Raw genomic sequence first — 19359 nt, 5'->3', positions numbered from 1 at the left:
AGGTGTTTCCTGAGTGGCATTGTGTCTGACGTGACAGATGTGGATCCTTCAAGCTGCCTGTGCTTGATGCTGTTAAACTTAAGCAGTTGTGAGATGGTTAAGGCTGCTGACTTTGCTGGATATGCACTCTGGTCTCTGATGCTTGGACCTTCAAGGACCATATTTACCAGTGCCAGGAGTAGCTTCGGCACAGAATCTCTTTGGCAGCCTTCATGGAATCCAGTGAAGGGTTTCAGCTCAAACATGTGGCGACGTACAATGTTTGCAGCACGGCCCAAGTACACAGCATCAATGTCACTGTCCCATTCACATGCCTTAGTCAGGGCTGCACCAATGTCATCAGAGAATGCAAGGAGAACATCCCACCCCTGGGGCTGAGCTTGCAGGTCTGGGATCTGAGCCAAAAGTCTTTCCTTCAATCTTGTGGTGTTTACTTTAGATTCAAGCTTAATGCCAAGCTGCTCCATCCTTGACCTGTACAGATCAGCCAGATCAGCCAGCTTGAAAACTGGTGCAGTGCTGTCATCAAAACGTGATTCTTCAATGTACATGACAACTTCAGCAAAAGCGATTCCTGATAGCATTTTTTCCTCATCGGTTCCCTGCTTTTCTTGAGTTTTGTGTTTTCTGACACGGTTGTAGAGGCCCACCAAGCACTTATTGTGATATTTGGATTCAAGCGCAATCATATCTCCTGCACTTAGTCAAGCCAGCAGTTCTGTGTCCTGTAAGAGCTCTGCACATGTCCGAACTTGCTTGTCCAGATGGAACGTTGCTGCCTCATGAAGACCATCTGTGCCAGCTGGCTTGCAACAGAAAAAACAGAGTGCTTCCTTTGCTGGGTTCTCAGTGCTACAACGTCCCCTTCTCTGTTTACTTGGGACTGCAATGGTGTCATCGTCACCTGTACTGCTAGACTTTTTCAGAGCTCTCTTCTCGGCCCGTTGAACTTCGTTCTTGTTGAAGGTCAGCCTGCATGATTGATGCCACTGAGCTTTGTTGTCGTCAAGAGCAGCTTCAAGCCCATTTCCTTCATCTAGTATCTCTATCTGTATATCTCCGGGTAGTTCATGCAGTTCATTCAGTCTCAGGAGACTTTCAGCTAAAGATGTGTATGCACTCCCAGCATCCTTCCTCTTCGTCAGTGTTGGATCAGTCAGCTTCTCTTTACGGTCTTCTTGGCAGATGGCACACAGTGCCCAGTTTATCTTGTTTGCAGGCTGTGATTTAGAAGATGTCGAGGGTGTTGGACACCCTGTGTCTTTTAGCAGAAACCTTTTTGACATAGTCAATTAGTTGCCACCATCTTGATTATTATGTGATCTGCAATAATACAAGCACCACAGATTCAGAAATTGTCAGAAAGAACATTTTGTTTTTTAATCCTAATATAATAAGCACTAGAACAAGTAGTTCTTTCTATATTTTACGAGTATGATATTAATACTCTTTCTAGTTTCTAGTACTACTACTACTACTACTACTACTACTACTACTACTACTACGCCAAATGTAGTTAAGTTTAAAGCATGATTTAGCTAGATAGCCTAGCTTGGCTTACTTTAGCTAGCTAGAAAGCTAATTTAGCTAGCTAGAAAGCTAAAATCGCTCAACCTAACCTAGCTTGGCCTACTTTAGCTAGCTAGAAAACTAATTTAGCTAACTACAGTAAAACTCGCATAAGACGCCATCGTCTAACCCGTCAATTCGCTGAAGTCGTCATGGAAGTCAAAGTCCCGATTTTCTCTAATGGAAAATCAATTTGAATGACCATGTCAAAGTCGTCATATACAAGTCGTCAATATCCACAAGTCGGCGCCCTCAGACCGGTCCCATCTAATACAAACAGCAGTAAAATCCTAGTCGTAAGTCGTCATAAGAAATTCCATGGCGCAGTGTATGCAGCCCACTGTACAGAGTGATGAGTCATTGTTTCGTCGAAACACAACACGCAGGCCAGTCTCGCTCAATCCAGTTCAAATTATAGCTAGCGTATGCAACTAGTAGATATGAAGCCTGACGATATACAAGCTTGACCTTCAAGTCGTCAAAATGACGGCTTTGTAAGTCGTCGAAATGACGATATACGCATAAGTCGGTCATTTTGACGACTTACACAGAAGTCGCCAAAATGACGACTTATGCGTATATCGTCATTTTCGTAAGTCGGCACTAAAATGCTGGTCCCAAAAGTGCCGACTTATGCGAGTTTTACTGTAGTAAGCTAAAATTGCTCAACCTAGCCGAGCTTGGCCTAATACTATAGCTAGTCAGAAAGCTAATTTAGCTAGCTAGAAAGCCAAGATCGCTCACCTGATTCACTTCTTTATACACCGGGCCAGATGTATAACACTTTACCTATGGTGTTCAACATGTGTAACGATTATATAATATAATAGTTATTGCAGTTCAAATAAAATGTTTAACATGCCTTGATGGACAGTTGACTGCACTGGTTGTGGCATGACGCATGTGCTGGCTGGCCTGCTAGCGGTGGGTGGGGGTGGCTGTGGAGGGTAGCTTCGCAGAAAATGTGTGCGAGTGACTGTGTGTGTGTGTAATTGTATTTTTCTTAATGTAATGTGTATTTAAATGTTTTTTTTGTTTTTTTTTATCGTTTATGAATCAAATGGCTGCTATGGCCACCAGGGGGGCGAGTTTCTGATGCCCCAATATCCATATTTGTTCTAAATATATTTGTCAACATCTGCCGAATTTGGTGCTTCTATCACAAAAATGAACGATTGTGGATATATATTGAGCTATGCCGCCCCACTACCAATGCATTCATTACCCATCCATAACTGTTTGAGATATAACTATCTTAATGGTGAAGAAACACTTTTTTTTATTGTAGTACTTGGATCTGGATCTTCACCTAAATCTATTCAATTCGTCCTTATCACACACCCAACCTATCCACCAAGTTCTGTCCAAATCTGTCCATAACTTTTTGAGATATTCCTGCGCACAGACAAAAAATGACAAACACACAGGGGTAAATACATAACCTTCCTCCATCTTCGGTGACAGAGGTAACTAGAGTTCATAGAACACATTACCCGCACAGTCTTGAGAAAAAGGACGTGCACGGTGTCTGCAAATGGCAAATTTGATTGGTCAAGATGTAAAATATCGTAATATTTCGTCCACGTACTGCTAAATGAAAGGTTTTTGAAAGTGCCAAAAGGCAATTTGTGAAAGGGACAAATTCAGAGCCAAAGTACTGCTAAACTGGAGGTTAGTTTTCCGATTAGTGATCAAAATATAACATTCAATTTAAATTAAGTTGTTCCTCAATCATAAAGTGATGTTTGTGGACAGACAGACAAAGTGAACCAATTGCTTAACCTTGCTCTTCACTTCACACGCACGGGGTAATAATGATAATAAAAATAACATTTGCCATGCAGGAAACCCTGTCATCCTCAGCACAACATCACGAGTCTCTAATCTTTTCAGTGGCCAAAAATTGCATCAAAGCTAAGCCAGGCATCAAGAAGCTTTCTGCAATTTCGCATCTCCCCAAACACCACCCTCCACACCCATCAGTTGTCATTATAATCAGCCTCCACCCGACTGCTCTCTCATTAGCAAGTTCAATTTTACCTCTGCTCACCACATCAACAAGCTTCAATGAGCAAAACAAACGTTTGAACAAGCCAGCTGATGAACGTGGGCAAAGTACTCAGGACATGGTACAGTAGTGATACAATTTTGGATAAAGCTTTGCAGCAATTGTTAGTGATTTATAGAAAGCATAAGATTCCATATGATCGCTACTACCAGAGTCATTTTACAGTTTTTCAGTTGTGCATTCTTTTTTTCCTCATTCTCACAACACAAGGAGATTGTAGCCAAAATAATCTGCATTCATGCCAAAAGTGTGGTGAAAGGGCAATTGAAGATGCAACTAATTGACTGCATGGATGCTGACATGGTGGTGGAAGAAGGAGGACAGGGTGTGCATGCACACCAAAGGTCAGTTGTGGGGTGCAAGGCCTGACAATAGAAGCACAACAGTCAACGGTGGGAAAGAAGCACAACGGCCCAACACCCGAATTATAATTAAATGTCACACAATGAACAGTGAGTGCATTATCTCGATTTAAAGGAAAATAAAAAGAAGAGTTGCATAACTATTACTTTAAGAAGAATATGGTTCAAGTCACAAAAGTGCACTTCCACAAACTTTTTTTTTTTTTATATCTGCAACAGCTTGACCAATTCAGGAAGCAGCAGCATAGATCGCTACATGCAAGTCTCAAACTGAAAGGCCGCAATTTGTCTTCGAGTCACATCTCTAATCAACTCATCAAACGAGATGGCAACCAAGTGAGAGCCGCGACATAAATAACTGTGATCATTTCCCACAACATTAATTTGACTTCCCACACCCTTACCGTAGGCTGACAATAGACAAAACCATCTCACACCCACCACGTTTCACCCACCTGCCCTTTGAGACAAACCATTCTCAAAGCAACATTTGCTACAGACACCCACACAAACTCCCAAGAAGGCCACGGTGGATCGGACACACCATCAATTACACACAAGTAATGGCCGAACGTGCCTACAAGTCTGCATCTATGGACCAAAAATTAAAATAAAGAGAAAAACTATAACGACACTCGGTTGAGCGCATACCTCCGCGAGGCTGAACTTTATGTTTTGTATCCCAGAATCCCGGTGTGTACCCTGGTTAGAATAGGTACACCGTATCCCTGCGTGTCGTAAGAGGCGACAAAGAGGGTTGGCATCAGGAAGGGCATCCGGCCATAAAAACATTGCCTCAAAAAGAGAACCATGACAATTACAACTACATATGGGCAGGGTACAGCCCGAAGTGGAGATCGGTTTCTGAGGTTTGGGACATGGAATGTAGGGACAATGACAGGGAGATCAGGAGAAGTGGTGGAAGTATTGGTCAGAAGAAGAGTGGACATATGTTGTGTGCAAGAGACGAGATGGAAGGGAAGTGGTGTGAGAATGGTGAAGGGTAGGCAGGGACAGAAATACAAGTTTGTGTGGCAAGGGTGCCCGGAGGGTGTGAATGGTGTTGGTGTCCTGTTTTCTGAGGAGTTTGTAGACAGTGTGGTGACTGGTGAGTGTGACTAGAGTGAGTGATAGGTTGATGATGATGAAAATGATGATTGGAAAGCTCTTGGTAAACGTCATCTCAGGATATGCTCCGCAGGTTGGTCAGAGCGATGAAGAGAAGGACAAGTTCTGGTGTGCGATAGAGAAGCTGATGGAAAACAGGAAAGATGAGGAAGTTGTTGTGGTAGGAGGAGACCTAAATGGACATGTGGGAAGGAGTATGTACGGTTTTGAGGGAGTTCATGGGGGTTACGGATATGGTGTGAGAAATGGAGAAGGTGAAAGGATTTTGGAGTTTGCTGATGGAGCTGATTTGTTGATTTGTAACACTCAGTTCCAAAAAGGGGATAATAAGCTTGTTACATACACGTCAGGTGGGTCGACGACAACCGTTGACTACCTGAGGGTGCGTAGGCGAGATAGGGGGCACCTCCGGGACACAAAGGTGATCCCGGGGGAGGAGGCTGTTTCACAGCACCACTTGGTTATCTGCGACATAAGGGTGAAAGGTGCGAGGAGAGCTCGGTGGGTGAAGTACCAACCGAGAATGAAGGTGTGGAGGTTGAAAGAGGTGACAGTAAGGGAGGCATTAAAAGAGAGGCTGAGTAGGGTAGAGGATGAGGTGGCTGAGCTTGAACGTGGTTGGATGTCAATGAAAGATAGTCTGTTGGGAGCCGTTGGTGAGGTATGTGGATGGACAAAAGGACCACCGAGGCACTCGGAAACATGGTGGTGGGATGATGAAGTTGGAAAGAGGATTGACGAGAAGAGGAAGAAGTTCAAGGAGTGGCAGAAGGCGAAGGGTACGGGAGCAGAAAAAGCAGAGCATGAATGTTATAAGGCAGCCAAGAAGGCTGCAAAGAAAGAGGTAGGAAAGGCGCAGGAGGCATGTAGGAAAATGTTCGGAGAACGCTTGGATCAGAGAGGGTCAGAGAGGGTCAGAGAGGGTCAGAGAGGGTCAGAGAGGGTCAGAGAGCGGTATTCAGGATTGCAAAGCAGATAGCGAAAGAGAGGTGTGATGTGATGGGGGTGAGTTGCTTGAAGGATGAAGTGGGACAAATCGTTGTGGACCCAGATGGAATTAAAGGAAGATGGAAAAGACATATGGAAATGCTGTTGAATACAGAGAATGAATGGGATGGCAACATAGAGAGTAACCCAGTTTTAGGACCAGCAGAGAAGATAACTGAGGAGGAAGTTGAGGAAGCGATAAAAGCAATACAGCAACACAACAACAACATGCATTTTAAGGCCATTTTCCCTGCTAGAGCGGGGGTTAGCCTTACGGTCCCCATGACAATCTTCTCCATTTTGCCCTATTTTCTGCATCTCCCCTTGTTAACCCCCTTGCCGGCATTTCTTCTTCCACCATCTTTAGCCAAGTCTTTCTCGGTCTTCCCCGTCCTCTACATCCTTCTACATTAATTTCCATCACTCTTCTCAACCAGTCACTTTCATCCTTCCTCAACACATGACCAAACCATCTCAACCTGTTCCTCTTCACAGCATCAATCACAGGCAATATTCCCATCATCTTTCGCAATTCATCATTTGTCTTCCTCTCTCTCAACCATACTCCACACATCCATCGAACCATTCGCATTTCCACCCTTTCCAGCCTTCGTTGCTGCTCTACGTTCATTACCCATGTCTCGCTCCCATAAATCATAACACTTCTCACACATGCAGCATACAACTTTCCCTTCAGCTTCAGTGATACTCCCCTCCTCATCAGCACGCCACTCAGTTCCCGAAACTTCTTCCATGCACATCTCACTCGAGCAACCGTTGCCGAGTCTGATCCACCTTCTCCATTCAGCATGTCTCCGAGGTAGCAAAATGTTTTCACACCTTCCAGCTGCACGCCGTCTCCAAGATCCAACTCAACATTTCCTCCATCTGCAGCTCCCTCTGTGCACACCTTACATTTGAATGTAGCTGCCACACTGGTAAAAGACCCTCTCAGACCACTACATTTTTGATGAACCCACTCAGCGCACATTGTACATTGAATGGCGTTCACTCCGACACCCTTCCTGCACACAGCACATGGCCACTTCCCAGTTCTTTCCACCTCACCACATGCTTTACCACTTGCCATCACCTTCGTCTTTCCGATATTCACCTTCAGACCTTTTGTGTCCATACATTCCTTCCAGTTGTTCATCTTTTCCTTCAGTCCATCCCTCCTTTCCACAATCAACACCAGATCATCTGCATACAACAACTCCCACGGTAAACCCTCCTTTACGTTCTGAGCCAGCACCTCCATCAAAGCTACAAATAGTCGTGGACTTAGTACCGACCCCTGATGCACTCCCACCTTCACCTCAAACTCACTACTGTTCCCGTCCTTCGTCCTTACAGCTGTGCACGCTCTTTTGTACATTGCCATCACTACTCTGATCAACCATTCCTCCACTCCTAACTTCCTCAATGCCCATGTCAATACTTTGCGTGGAACCCTATCGAATGCTTTCTCCAGATCAACAAACCCAAAAAACAACTTCTTCCTCTTCTCCATGTACTTCTCCTGCAACTGCCTCACAATAAAGAGCGCGTCTCGGTTACTCTCTATGTTGCCATCCCATTCATTCTCTGTATTCAACAGCATTTCCATATATCTTTTCCATCTTCCTTTAATTCCATCTGGGTCGACAACAATTTGTCCCACTTCATCCTTCAAGCAACTCACCCCCATCACATCACACCTCTCTTTCGCTATCTGCTTTGCAATCCTGAATACTGCTTTCTGACCCTCTTCCGAATCCAAGCGTTCTTTGGTACCTCTTTCTTTGCAGCCTTCCTGGCTGCCTTATAACTTTCATGCTCTGCTGTTTCTGCTCCCGTACCCTTCGCCTTCTGCCACTCCTTGGCCACTTCTGCCACTCCTCCCGTACCCAAGCGATAAAAGCAATGAAGAGTAGAAAAGCGGGAAGGCCGACGGGAGTTGTGGGAGATATGTTGAAGGCAGCAGGAAGTTGGGGTGTGAAGAGAATGACAGAGATCTGTAATCTGGTGGTGAAAGAAGGCCGCATTCTGGTGATTGGGAACTGAGTACCATCGTCCCTCTATACAAGGGGAAAGGTGACCCTCTGGAGTGTGGCTCATGCCAGGAAGAGGAACGACAGACACGCTCTTTATTGTGAGGCAGTTGCAGGAGAAGTACATGAAGAAGAGGAAGAAGTTGTTTCTTGGGTTTGTTGATCTGGAGAAAGCATTCGATATAGTTCCACGCGAAGTATTGACATGGGCATTGAGGAAGTTAGAAGTGGAGGAATGGTTGATCAGAGTAGTGATGGCAATGTACAAAAGAGCGCGCACAGCTGTAATGACGAAGGACGGGAACAGTGGTGAGTTTGAGGTGAAGGTGGGAGTGCATCAGGGGTCTACTATTTGTAGCTGTGATGGAGGTGCTGGCTCAGAACGTAAAGGAGGGTTTACCGTGGGAGTTGTTGTATGCAGATGATCTGGTGTTGATTGCAGAAAGTATGGATGGACTGAAGGAAAAGATGAACAAGTGGATTGAATGTATGGAGACAAAAGGTCTGAAGGTGAATATAGGAAAGACGAAGGTGATGGCAAGTGGTAAAGCATGTGGTGAGGTGGAAAGAACTGGGAAGTGGCCATGTGCTGTGTGCAGGAAGGGTGTCGGAGTGAACTCCATTCAATGTACAATGTGCGCTGAGTGGGTTCATCAAAAATGTAGTGGTCTGAGAGGGTCATTAACCAGTGTGGCAGCTACATTCAAATGTAAGGTGTGCACAGAGGGAGCTGCAGATGGAGGAAATGTTGAGTTGGATCTTGGAGACGGTGTGCAGCTGGAAGGTGTGAAAACATTTTGCTACCTCGGAGACATGCTGAATGGAGAAGGTGGATCAGACACGGCAACGGTTGCTGGAGTGAGATGTGCATGGAAGAAGTTTCGGGAACTGAGTGGCGTGCTGATGAGGAGGGGAGTGTCGTTGAAGCTGAAGGGAAAGGTGTATGCTGCATGTGTGAGAAGTGTTATGATTTATGGGAGCGAGACATGGGTCATGAATGTGGAGCAGCAACAAAGGCTGGAAAGGGTGGAAATGCGAATGGTTCGGTGGATGTGCGGAGTATCGTTGAGAGAGAGGAAGACAAATGATGAATTGCGAAAGATGATGGGAATAGAGCCTGTGATTGATGCTGTGAAGAGGAACAGGTTGAGATGGTTTGGTCATGTGTTGAGGAAGGATGAAAGTGACTGGTTGAGAAGAGTGATGGAAATGAATGTAGAAGGAAGTAGAGGACGGGGAAGACCAAGAAAGACTTGGCTAAAGATGGTGAAAGAAGGGCAAGGGGGTTAAACAAGGAGAGATGCAGAAAATAGGGCAAAATGGAGAAGATTGTCATGGGGACCGCAAGGCTAACCCCCGCTCTAGCAGGGAAAATGGCCTTAAAATGCATGTTGCTGTGTTGTTGTATCCCACCACTTATAGGCCAGATCTGGATTCGGACCTGAACCAAAATCGAATCGGTCGGTTTGTTCTTGTCATCTTTCCAACTCAGCCACCAAATTTTGGCAATCAGTCCACAACTTTTTGAACCATCGTACTATATATCGTTTTTGGCCCCACCTCTCAATGATGAAGAATCACTTAAAGTTAAAAAAAATATTCTTGTACCCGGATCTTCACCAAAATTAAAACAATTCGTCCTGGTCACACACCGTCTGAATCCGTCAAAAACAACCAGCTGATAGAATTCCAGATGGATATGCTATGACTTTCAGTCAAACCACACTTCTTGACATTTCATTTACCTCCCACCAAGTACATCAAATCTGTAAAACGACAAGTTTGAGGTAAGGGACAAACTGGCAACCATTTTTCTGGAGATTGGTTTGCAGATAAATCTGACGACACTGTGGATGCTGTGGACAAGGAACCTCAAGAAGAACAAGCAGTGTTCAGAAAATTAAGATCAAGCCGAGGTCAAATCTTTATCTGAGGAAGGATCATTAAAGGAATCATTTCCTTCCAGGCAAATATTATAGTTAACTTGAGAGGTTATAGAACACATTTGCCGGCGCTGACTGAAGAAACAAGGACATGCGTGGTGTCGACTCGCGGCAAATTTAATTGGTCGTGATGTCGTAAAGTCCCGTAATATTTTGTCCAAGTACTGCGAAACGGAAGGGTTATGAAAATGTAAAAAGGTGATTTATGTGTACAGTGTTAAAGTTTGTAATTTAATTGAAATAAAAAACATTTTAAAGGTGGTAGAAAAAAAAAAAACATTCCAGAGGTTTACCGCCGTTGATGCAGCGTCTTTTACACCACCTTATTTAACATGTTATTTAGTTATTCGTGCCTGTTGTTTGTGTCCTTATGACATCCTTAAAAACAATACGCTTCCTGTTTGGAATGATTTTCGATTTGGTTTGACTGCTAGGCAGGCAGACAGACAAAAAATGATCTCATTTCCTTTCTGCGCTTGTGCGATCGGGTTTACTTCATTGCCAAACTACTATTAAACGGCAGGGTTTTTTTCCGATTCATGTGCCGATTCGTATACAAAATATCATATGAATTTAAAATTAAGTTGTTCCTCGATCATAAAATGACGTGAGACAGGACAGACAGACAGAAGTGAAGCAATTGCTTAACCCTGCTTTTTGCTTTGTGGGCGTGAGGTAACTAGACTTTGAAAAGGCCTTTGATAGTGTAGACAAAAGCCTGGTGTTGGCTTAACCGTTAAGGTGGTTGGCATAACATCTTAGTGTCTTGAGTTTGAGCTCCTGTTGTGCCGTTGATATAACACCAGGTGGTTGACTCAGCCTGTCATCCTTCTGTGGTCGGCAAAATGAGTACCAGCTTGCTGGTAACAGGGGCACTGCATCAGCAGCTCAGCCACGCCTCCAGAAAATGATGCAACCAGCAACCACAGGCTGCATCCGAAACAACAAGTGTAGACAGGAACAAGTGTAGAAATCACTACGACATCATTGCGCTTGAGATGGAATTGCCCTAAGCACCGAGAAGACCTTGTTATTGCAGGTGATATTGCTGGAGTTTCCACAAATGCAAATGAGATGCAAAACAAGATGGATGCCATATCCCTGAAGGGGGAGCAGTATTGGCCTGAAAATCAATGTAAAGAAAGCAAAGTTATTGAAAATAGGGCCTAAGCATGATTATACAAATCTCAAGATTGGAGAGACGCACACTGGAAAGAGTAGTCAGATCCATCTACCTGGGGAGTACAGTCAATGATGGTGGAATCAGGGAAGATGAAGTCATATCTCAGGATTGCAAAAGCTACAGCATCACTTTACAAATTGGAAAATATTTGGAAGAATAAAACAATTAGCACAAGGACTAGCATCTGGATCTACACTAGGACTGTCATAGCTTTCATGTTGTTTGGATGAGACATATTAGTCTAGTAGGAAGACTAGGTCCCCCTGCACCCCCCGGAGATATACTTCTAATCAGTGTTTCTAGATTGGAAAAAATGTGTAGAAAATGACTAGCTATGGCCCCAAGCTGAAAAAATGTCCCACATACCATTTTTATGCAAATTACTGCTGCCATTATCAAAAAAACGATTTTTGACATATCTCAGCCAATATTGCAGATAATTGAAAAATGAAGGTGTCTAGACCCATGTTTTGAAGGGCATAGATCATGATAGAACTATTCATAACATGATTACATGTGTCTATGGTATACTAGTATGCATATTAATGCTGTAATTACAAAATAATCAGTTTTACAAATGATAAGGATACGTTAATACTGCAGATAACTTAACATGGTACATAAGGGGTCTAAACCCAGGTATTTTCAAGGTTAAATGTCAACAAGATGCTCCTGAGTCTTGCATAGGGGCGGGACATTGGCAGTAACATTGGTACCACTCAACTTTTCTTCCCACCATTGACTTTGTATTGCGAGAGATTTTCACTTGCTTATTTAAAGGTTTCTCACCCAGCCCACGTAAAATCTACCAACTCCTGCTGTTAACTCCCAAACATATTTTTTTATGTTATCCAATCACAGTGCAGAAATGACAGACGAGAGATCCAAATTAGTGCTGCTATAGCTGCCATTTTACATTTCCATCCATGTAACATGCGCGCTCGCGCGCTCGTATCAATTGGTAATGTCGCGCGCTCGTATCAATTGGTAACGTTGATGTTATTGAATACCTCAGTTGAAAGTTCAGTCTTCCATTCCATCTGTGTGTTGTTCTTGGTATTCATCCTCCAATCTAGCCAGGTAAGATGCTAACTATAATGTTACTCACACTCTTGACTTCAGTTTCTGCATGAAATCATAAACAGGCAGAATAACAGCTGAGCCAGCTAGCACCATGTTAGCTAACGTTAAAGCTAGCCTCATCTATGTACAGTATGTTCCTAATGTCGGTGTAACTTAAACTTTTGTTAATGCCAAACATGAGACATATCTGTTGACTTCTGTATATGAATTGAACCAGAAAGAGGCACGACAGCTGAGCTAGCTACAGTAACTTAGCACAATGTTTCATTGGCCTAGATAGCTAACGTTAGTGTGGAAGAATTTAGATGTTTTAGCTATTAGCACTTTTGATGCCACTAAACATGGTTTAGTCAGCTAAAAAGTACCCTAGTGTAGAACATGACTCAGAACCTCTGTTACCTCACTGAAAACTCAGAGCCTCCTTTCACAGGCACTTTTAACATCATTCGTGATTTCTTATTTGTCATTTAACAGTGATGGTAGACATCGACAGCAAGCATGCCCAAAAGAAAACGGAGTGTAGAACCTGCAGCCCAAAGCTCTCCTCCTACATGCATCCTTCATGTACCATCCATGTCTGATCATGGGGATTTCACGCCCCTCCGTAAAATTAAAGGATCTGCTTCAGAAAAACTGCAACTGCTTCAAAAGATCCGGGATAGACGTCTCAACCAACCGCATGACTCCCCATGTCGTATGCAATCAGTATGTGATCAGATCCCGGCAACTCTTCCTGATGACCTAGAAAGAGTAGGATATCACAGCAAGTGTTATAAGCACTTTGTCCGCCACTTTCATCGTCTGGGAGATGATACAGAACCAGGGCCATCAACCTCATCATGGCATCACTCTCCTCGTAAACCAGGAGGTTCTGCTGAACCCATCTTCCCGCCAGAGTGTATATTTTGTGAGAAAGTTGAGAGCAAAGATGCTCATCGCAATACTGAGAGGCCTACAACCTTCCCATCCTTTAAAAACAAAGAAAATGCATGGGAGCAAATCGAAACACGGGCTGAGAAAATGGGTCTCTATCGACTCCATCGAAAGGTGAAAAACAAAGACCTCTTTGCATGTGAGGCCAAACACCATCCGTCATGTTTTAAAGCTTTCCGCACAGCATTCTACAACTATGAGCGTGCGATTCACAGAGCCGAAGCACCAAAGGAGCAGGCTTGCATGTCAGCCGCCCATGAAAAGGCATTCAACTCAGTACTGGAACACATTCAAACCCAGGTCATCCAGCAGAATAAAGTTCTACAGCTTTCTTCCTTGCGCTTGCTCTATGTCGAGGAACTGAAACTGAATGGATATGAGAACTCAAATTATCGGTCAGAGAAACTACTGAAACGCCTACAGAATGACCCAATCAAGGAGCATATCCACTTCACGAAGGTTGATCATGACAAATGTGATGTCATTTCTTTCTGGCTTGTGCACAGCTCAAACATAACAGTTTCCAATGCTCTCGCACGAGCATTCACACTCGGAAGCACAAACAAGAACCAAAATGTTGCCCTCCAACTTCGCCAGGGTATTCTACAGGCTTTCAGAGAGTGTAAAGACCAACCATGGCCACCAACAGCTGAAGACATGGAGCTCAATCCTGAAGACATCCTACCTCCAGACCTTGTCCGCTTTCTCAGCGTGCTAATGACTGGCAAGGAGGGCATCGAGACAGAAAAGGTGAAGCGTCTGGTCTTCTCCATTGGACAAGATCTGTGCCGTGCAGTGTCAGATGGAAAATGGAAGTTACCAAAGCACATTCTCCTCTGTGTGACTGTAAGGCACCTGTTCCGAAGCAAACAGCTCACCACAATACTACACAGGCTTGGACACTCTGAGAGCTACGATTTCGCCTTGGAGTTGGAAACTGCTCTCGCCAAGGTCCTGGATGAAGTCTCAACTTATCGTACACCACAAATTGTGACAGGAGAGGGCAACCTTGTATTCCACTGTGAGTGGGACAACTTGAATAAAACCACTACCAGTGTGCACGGCAGCAACATTGTAAACAGTGCTGGAGGAATCATGGTGCAGGAGGTCAAGCCCGGGTTCGAGAGCAGCAAGGACCGAATGCTACCTACCATCAATAGGTCACAACAGCGTAGCCTGAAGGTCGACACACCAAAAACTCTCCCACCCTTGCACTTTACTCGCGTTGGCCCGAAGTTCCCTGAAGGCTCATCATTCACACCGCCAGCAGAGAATGACACAGTCTATGCCACTACGATGCAAGAGTACTACATCTGGCTCTTCATCAGATACATCGGAAGCTGTGGCCTGCAGCCTGTGCCTGGGCTAGGGGGTTTCACCTCTGCAACTGGTTCTCCCCCACCCAGCAAATCAACAGTCGACTACTGCACGCCTATCCACCAGTGCCTCCTAGCCTTGGGACACCAGATGGGTTCTTCTGCAAAACCAACAAAGCCTCCATTCTGCACTACCTTTTAGAGGACACCACACCACAAGATCTGCAATACCCCAAGGATGCCCTGTTCATCCAGGATGGAATGGCGCTGCTGCATACCCTTGCCAACCTTCCCCCAACATGTGGTGAGATATGCTTGCAGGTGCTTGATCAGATGGTGGCCAAGCAGCACTTTCTGTTCTCCACTGACAGTTACCATCCTGAGTCAATCAAAGCGCAGGAAAGGCTGAGGCGGGGCAGCTCAGAGAAGATCATTCTGGCTGGACCAGCAACCAGGAAGCCATATGACTTCAAAATGTTCCTTGCAAATGACGACAACAAAAAGCAGATGTGCCAGCTTCTTCTGAAAGTGTGGAGTGGACAAGAGGCAGCTACCAGGCTGGAGAGAACAGAGATGGCTGTGCTGATCGTGGAGGGGAAGGCCCACCAACTTGCCTCAACGAATGGCAAGGTAAAATTGAAAGCCCTTCGTGAATGGCGATTCAATTTGTAATTTTTCCTGAAAAAAAGGTGATTACCTGTGATGTTTGTCTAGATCTGAAACTGGCAGTGACTGGTGATTGAAATGCGGTGCCTTTTTGTGTTTCAGGTCGAGGTACGTGAACTCCCCACGATCTACAGCAACCAGGAAGAGACTGATACCAGGGTGGTTCTGTACCTCCATCATGCTGCTACCATCGGATACAAGAACGCTGTAGTCAGAACACCGGACACAGACATCCTCCTGATCCTGCTCCACCATGCCCACAACATCAAGCTGACGGTGTACCTGGATACAGGGTCAGGGAAGCATCGCCAACTTGTCAACGTCTCTGAGCTGGCAGAATCCCTGGGAGAGGACTACTGTGCCACTCTCCTGGGGTACTATGTGTTCAGCGGAGAAGACTGCACCAGTGCCTTCAAAGGGAAGGGAAAAGTCGGGCCCTTGAAAAAGCTGGAGAAGAATCCCAGGTTTCACAGGGCATTCGGTGAACTGGGTGACAACTGGGATGCCAACCCTGAGGTGGAGAGGCAGTTAGAAAAATTCACCTGTGTGATGTACGGCCAGAGTCGCGAGTCATCAGTGGACATTGTCCGTGCCAAGCTGCTACGAAAAATGGTGGGAGAGGACAAGACCCTCACATCCAAGTCCAAGGTTGATCTGGCTCGCCTTCCTCCATGCCAGTCTGCCCTGAAGCCGCACATCCAGCGTGTGAACCACCGCGTAGCATTGTACAAAAGAGCCGATCAACCTATCATCGAAAAGCCAAAACCTTATGAGGAGCAAGGATGGATAAGGACTGATGAAGGACTGTTGAAACCAATGTGGTCCAGTGGTCCCATCCTACCAACCTCACTGGTGGATCTTCTGAACACAGGAGAGCACGAAGAGGAGGAGGAAGAGGAAGGAGAAGAAGAGTTTGACTCTGACGATTTCGATGAAAATGATGATGACTGACTCAGTGTAGAATCACTAATGCTAATGATGTTTATCTAAAACAAGCAAGAGAAGAGTGGTCACATTGAGTGCTAGGACTATTTTGACAGTTGTAATATTTAGAAAAATAAAACTTTGTGTTAACGTCTGTGTAGACGGACCTTAATATGAGTCTATTATTTCGTAAAACTGTGATTATTTTGTAAATAAAGCACTAATTAGCATACTAGTATACCATAGACACATGTAATCATGTTATGAATAGTTCTATCATGATCTATGCCCTTCAAAACATGGGTCTAGACACCTTCATTTTTCAATTATCTGCAATATTGGCTGAGATATGTCAAAAATCGTTTTTTTGATAATGGCAGCAGTAATTTGCATAAAAATGGTATGTGGGACATTTTTTCAGCTTGGGGCCATAGCTAGTCATTTTCTACACATTTTTTCCAATCTAGAAACACTGATTAGAAGTATATCTCCGGGGGGTGCAGGGGGACCTAGTCTTCCTACTAGACTATATGGCCTGTTACGAACAATGTAGGAGCCTGCAAGTTATGAGAATAAGCTGGCAAATTAGGGCTACAAACATGGATTTTAGGAAAATTAATACCTTACCCTCAGCCCTTCTTTGATAAACCACATTTCAGAAGTTCGCCTCCAAAGCCAGTCACCGACTGGGCATCCTCTGTCGTACAAAGTACTTCCTTGGCACACTTGATATCTTATGCATCTACAAGGCCTTCATCCTGCTCTTTCCATGCTTTCTCCCCTACCCTCCACAGGTTTCTGCAGAGTGCAATCAGTGCATGCAGTTCTGGTGAAACTCCCAAGATCCAGGATCACTGCTCACCTCCACTCAATTGTTCCTATTTTTTTTTCCCACCTGTGGAATCAACTCCCACATTCTCTGCAATCTCATTCTTCCCTCCAGGCCTTCAAGACAGTTGTTCAACACCATCTCAAATCCAAACAATCCAAAACCATGACCTCTTCTTCCCATATTAATCTCCTGCCACTCCCCTCTCCACCCTAAAGCCCACTTTCCCAATTTCCAGTTTTTCCTTCCGGAGATTTTGCATGTGTATCGATCTTGTCCGCCTATACCGCTCATTCCTCACCACATCCATTATTTGTCAAAGTCGAATGGTAGGAATGTAAGGAAAGTATCCCTCGATTTCATCTTTCAACCCTGCTGTTGATGTGCCCCCACTCTTGCTACTGTTCCTTTTGCTATGTTGTGTCATGATCCGTTCAGTGTTCTAGCTCCTTCTCGAGCCTCAGCTTTGTATACAAAACACCCAAAAATGTATAAGTGGAGTTTTGAAAGAACAATGACACATGGTTTGGACACATGGTAGAAATGGAAGGAACCAGACTCCAAAGATAAGTCTTCAACTGGAAAGTAACAGAGAATGGAAAGTTTGAATTACCTCCATTCATATTTGACACTTACCTTCATTTATCTGGGCCAACCCCTGCTCTGCGGGAAAAAATGGCCTCTAAAGGTGGTTCTTCTTCTTCTTTCCTCCATTCATCTACAGCAAATGTTGCACCATCGCAAATGTCGAATAGTGCTTTGGAATTTTTTGAGATGACATTTCCCAGGTGATCAACTCGTTTCTCGATGGACGGACAACCTACGACGGCCTCCCTTCCCGTCCCTCTCCCCATCCCCTGGCTACTACATATGGAGGGCGGGAGGGGAGTCCCTCAAAGCTAAAGTTTAAGCAAAACCTGGGGAGCTGAGGCTGCGCCCTTGCAAACTAAAACAGCAATATGCATTTCTTCAGGTTGCAGGCGATAACTTACCTCCTCTTCGCAAAAGACTCTTTGGATTATTTAACGTACACCAACAAGTAGACGGGCCGCCGAATTTAACATCCACCACACACACCGGATTTGTGGTGCATCGATGTTGCACTTCATCAACTAGTAATGATATTATTACTTGTTGGTGTAGCGGTTACCGGAAGCATGACACAATCACCTTGCACCGGCCGATGACGTAACCGGCGGGCGGTTACTTGCCTGGACTCGCCCAGACGTGTCCGGACTTGCCTTGCCCGGGCGGACTCACAATTTGCATACCACGCCCCGTTGAGAGGCGTGGCCGACTTATTTGCATACCACGCCCCGCCTGAGAGGTGTGGCTTTTGTGTGGTGAACTTTTGATATAAATTGCCGCCCGTATTAACGGGCTATTCAGCGCTTTTGAGTTCTTTCGAGTTGAGCTAGAATAAATAGCTCAGTGAAACTTCGTTCCTGGTGTCGTCCATTTTGTCCGGCTTTATCGTGAGAGCATAGCTCCACAATTGGTGACCCCTTTTCGAGAACACGGCGATGGAGTCATCTGTAGCTTTGAAGCTCCCTGGTTTCTGGGAATCACACGCAGCCGTCTGGTTCGCCCAGGCAGATTCTCTCTTCACCCTGTGGAACATCACGGAGGACACGACGCGCTACCACCATGTGGTCTCCGCGCTCAACGCCTCCACTGCTGCCCGGGTCCTGAGCTTCCTACAGAACCCGCCGAACGCCGCCAAATACGGCGCGCTCAAAGGCCCACTCCTCGGTGCATTTGGACTCACGGAGACCGAACGCGCGTGACAGCTGCTCGACCTCCCGGACCTGGATGAGGCCCGTCCATCCGAGCGCATGGACCACATGCTGGCTCTACTCAGTGACCACAGCCCGGATTTCCTCTTCCGCGAGCTGTTCCTCCGGCAGCTACCCGGGCAGGTACGGTTCGCTTTGGCTAACTCGCCCATCACGGACCCTCGCGCCCTGGCCAAGGAGGCCGATACATTTTTCTCGACCAGGCGACACGTCGGAGCGGCCGCCTGGAACCCTGGGCCGACCGAGGCAACGCCCGCGCCACGACCAGCGCCACCACCGGCCAAGTCAGCGCCACTGGCGGCAGCGGCCACCGCGACGCCCCGTCGACCGAACCCGACGCGACCGCCGGAGCCTCCACCAGAGCGGACCATGTGCTACTACCATGCCAGGTTCGGGCAGAAGGCCAGAACGTGCCGCCCACCGTGCACTTTCGGCAGGTTGGGAAACGACCAGGCCGGCGCTCACTGCCTGCCATGAGCGTCGGCCATTCAGGCAGCCTTTTGTTTATCACGGACACAGCGTCCGGGCGGCGTTTTTTG

At 45.7% G+C, this 19359-nt stretch overlaps 2 protein-coding genes across 2 annotated transcripts in view; one reads left to right on the top strand and one right to left on the bottom strand.

The window, feature by feature from the left end:
- LOC137431706 (NGFI-A-binding protein 1) overlaps positions 1–19359 on the bottom strand; it is a 55418-nt gene that overhangs the window by 26649 nt on the left and 9410 nt on the right. The window lies entirely within an intron of this gene.
- LOC144892871 (uncharacterized) lies at positions 3408–16367 on the top strand. Its single transcript, XM_078781205.1, has 5 exons — positions 3408–3698; positions 3848–3981; positions 4233–4335; positions 14696–15235; positions 15374–16367. Exons 1-5 carry the CDS (start codon positions 3408–3410, stop codon positions 16220–16222), a joined length of 1917 nt encoding a protein of 638 aa, XP_078637331.1. The 3' UTR covers positions 16223–16367.

This window comes from Myxine glutinosa, chromosome 7, assembly GCF_964187855.1.
Source record: "Myxine glutinosa chromosome 7, kmMyxGlut1.1, whole genome shotgun sequence".
Taxonomy (NCBI): domain Eukaryota; kingdom Metazoa; phylum Chordata; class Myxini; order Myxiniformes; family Myxinidae; genus Myxine; species Myxine glutinosa.
This window is presented reverse-complemented; position numbering and strand designations above follow the sequence as displayed.

What these genes read in the sequence shown, in the direction of transcription:
- LOC144892871 (XM_078781205.1), top strand. Translation starts at nt 3,408, where the DNA reads ATGCAGGAAACCCTGTCATCCTCAGCACAACATCACGAGTCTCTAATC. An exon ending in GGTGTGCATGCACACCAAAG is followed by an intron (nt 3,982 to 4,232) that starts GTCAGTTGTGGG and finishes TGACCAATTCAG; the next exon opens with GAAGCAGCAGCATAGATCGC. An exon ending in TTGCCTCAACGAATGGCAAG is followed by an intron (nt 15,236 to 15,373) that starts GTAAAATTGAAA and finishes TTTGTGTTTCAG; the next exon opens with GTCGAGGTACGTGAACTCCC.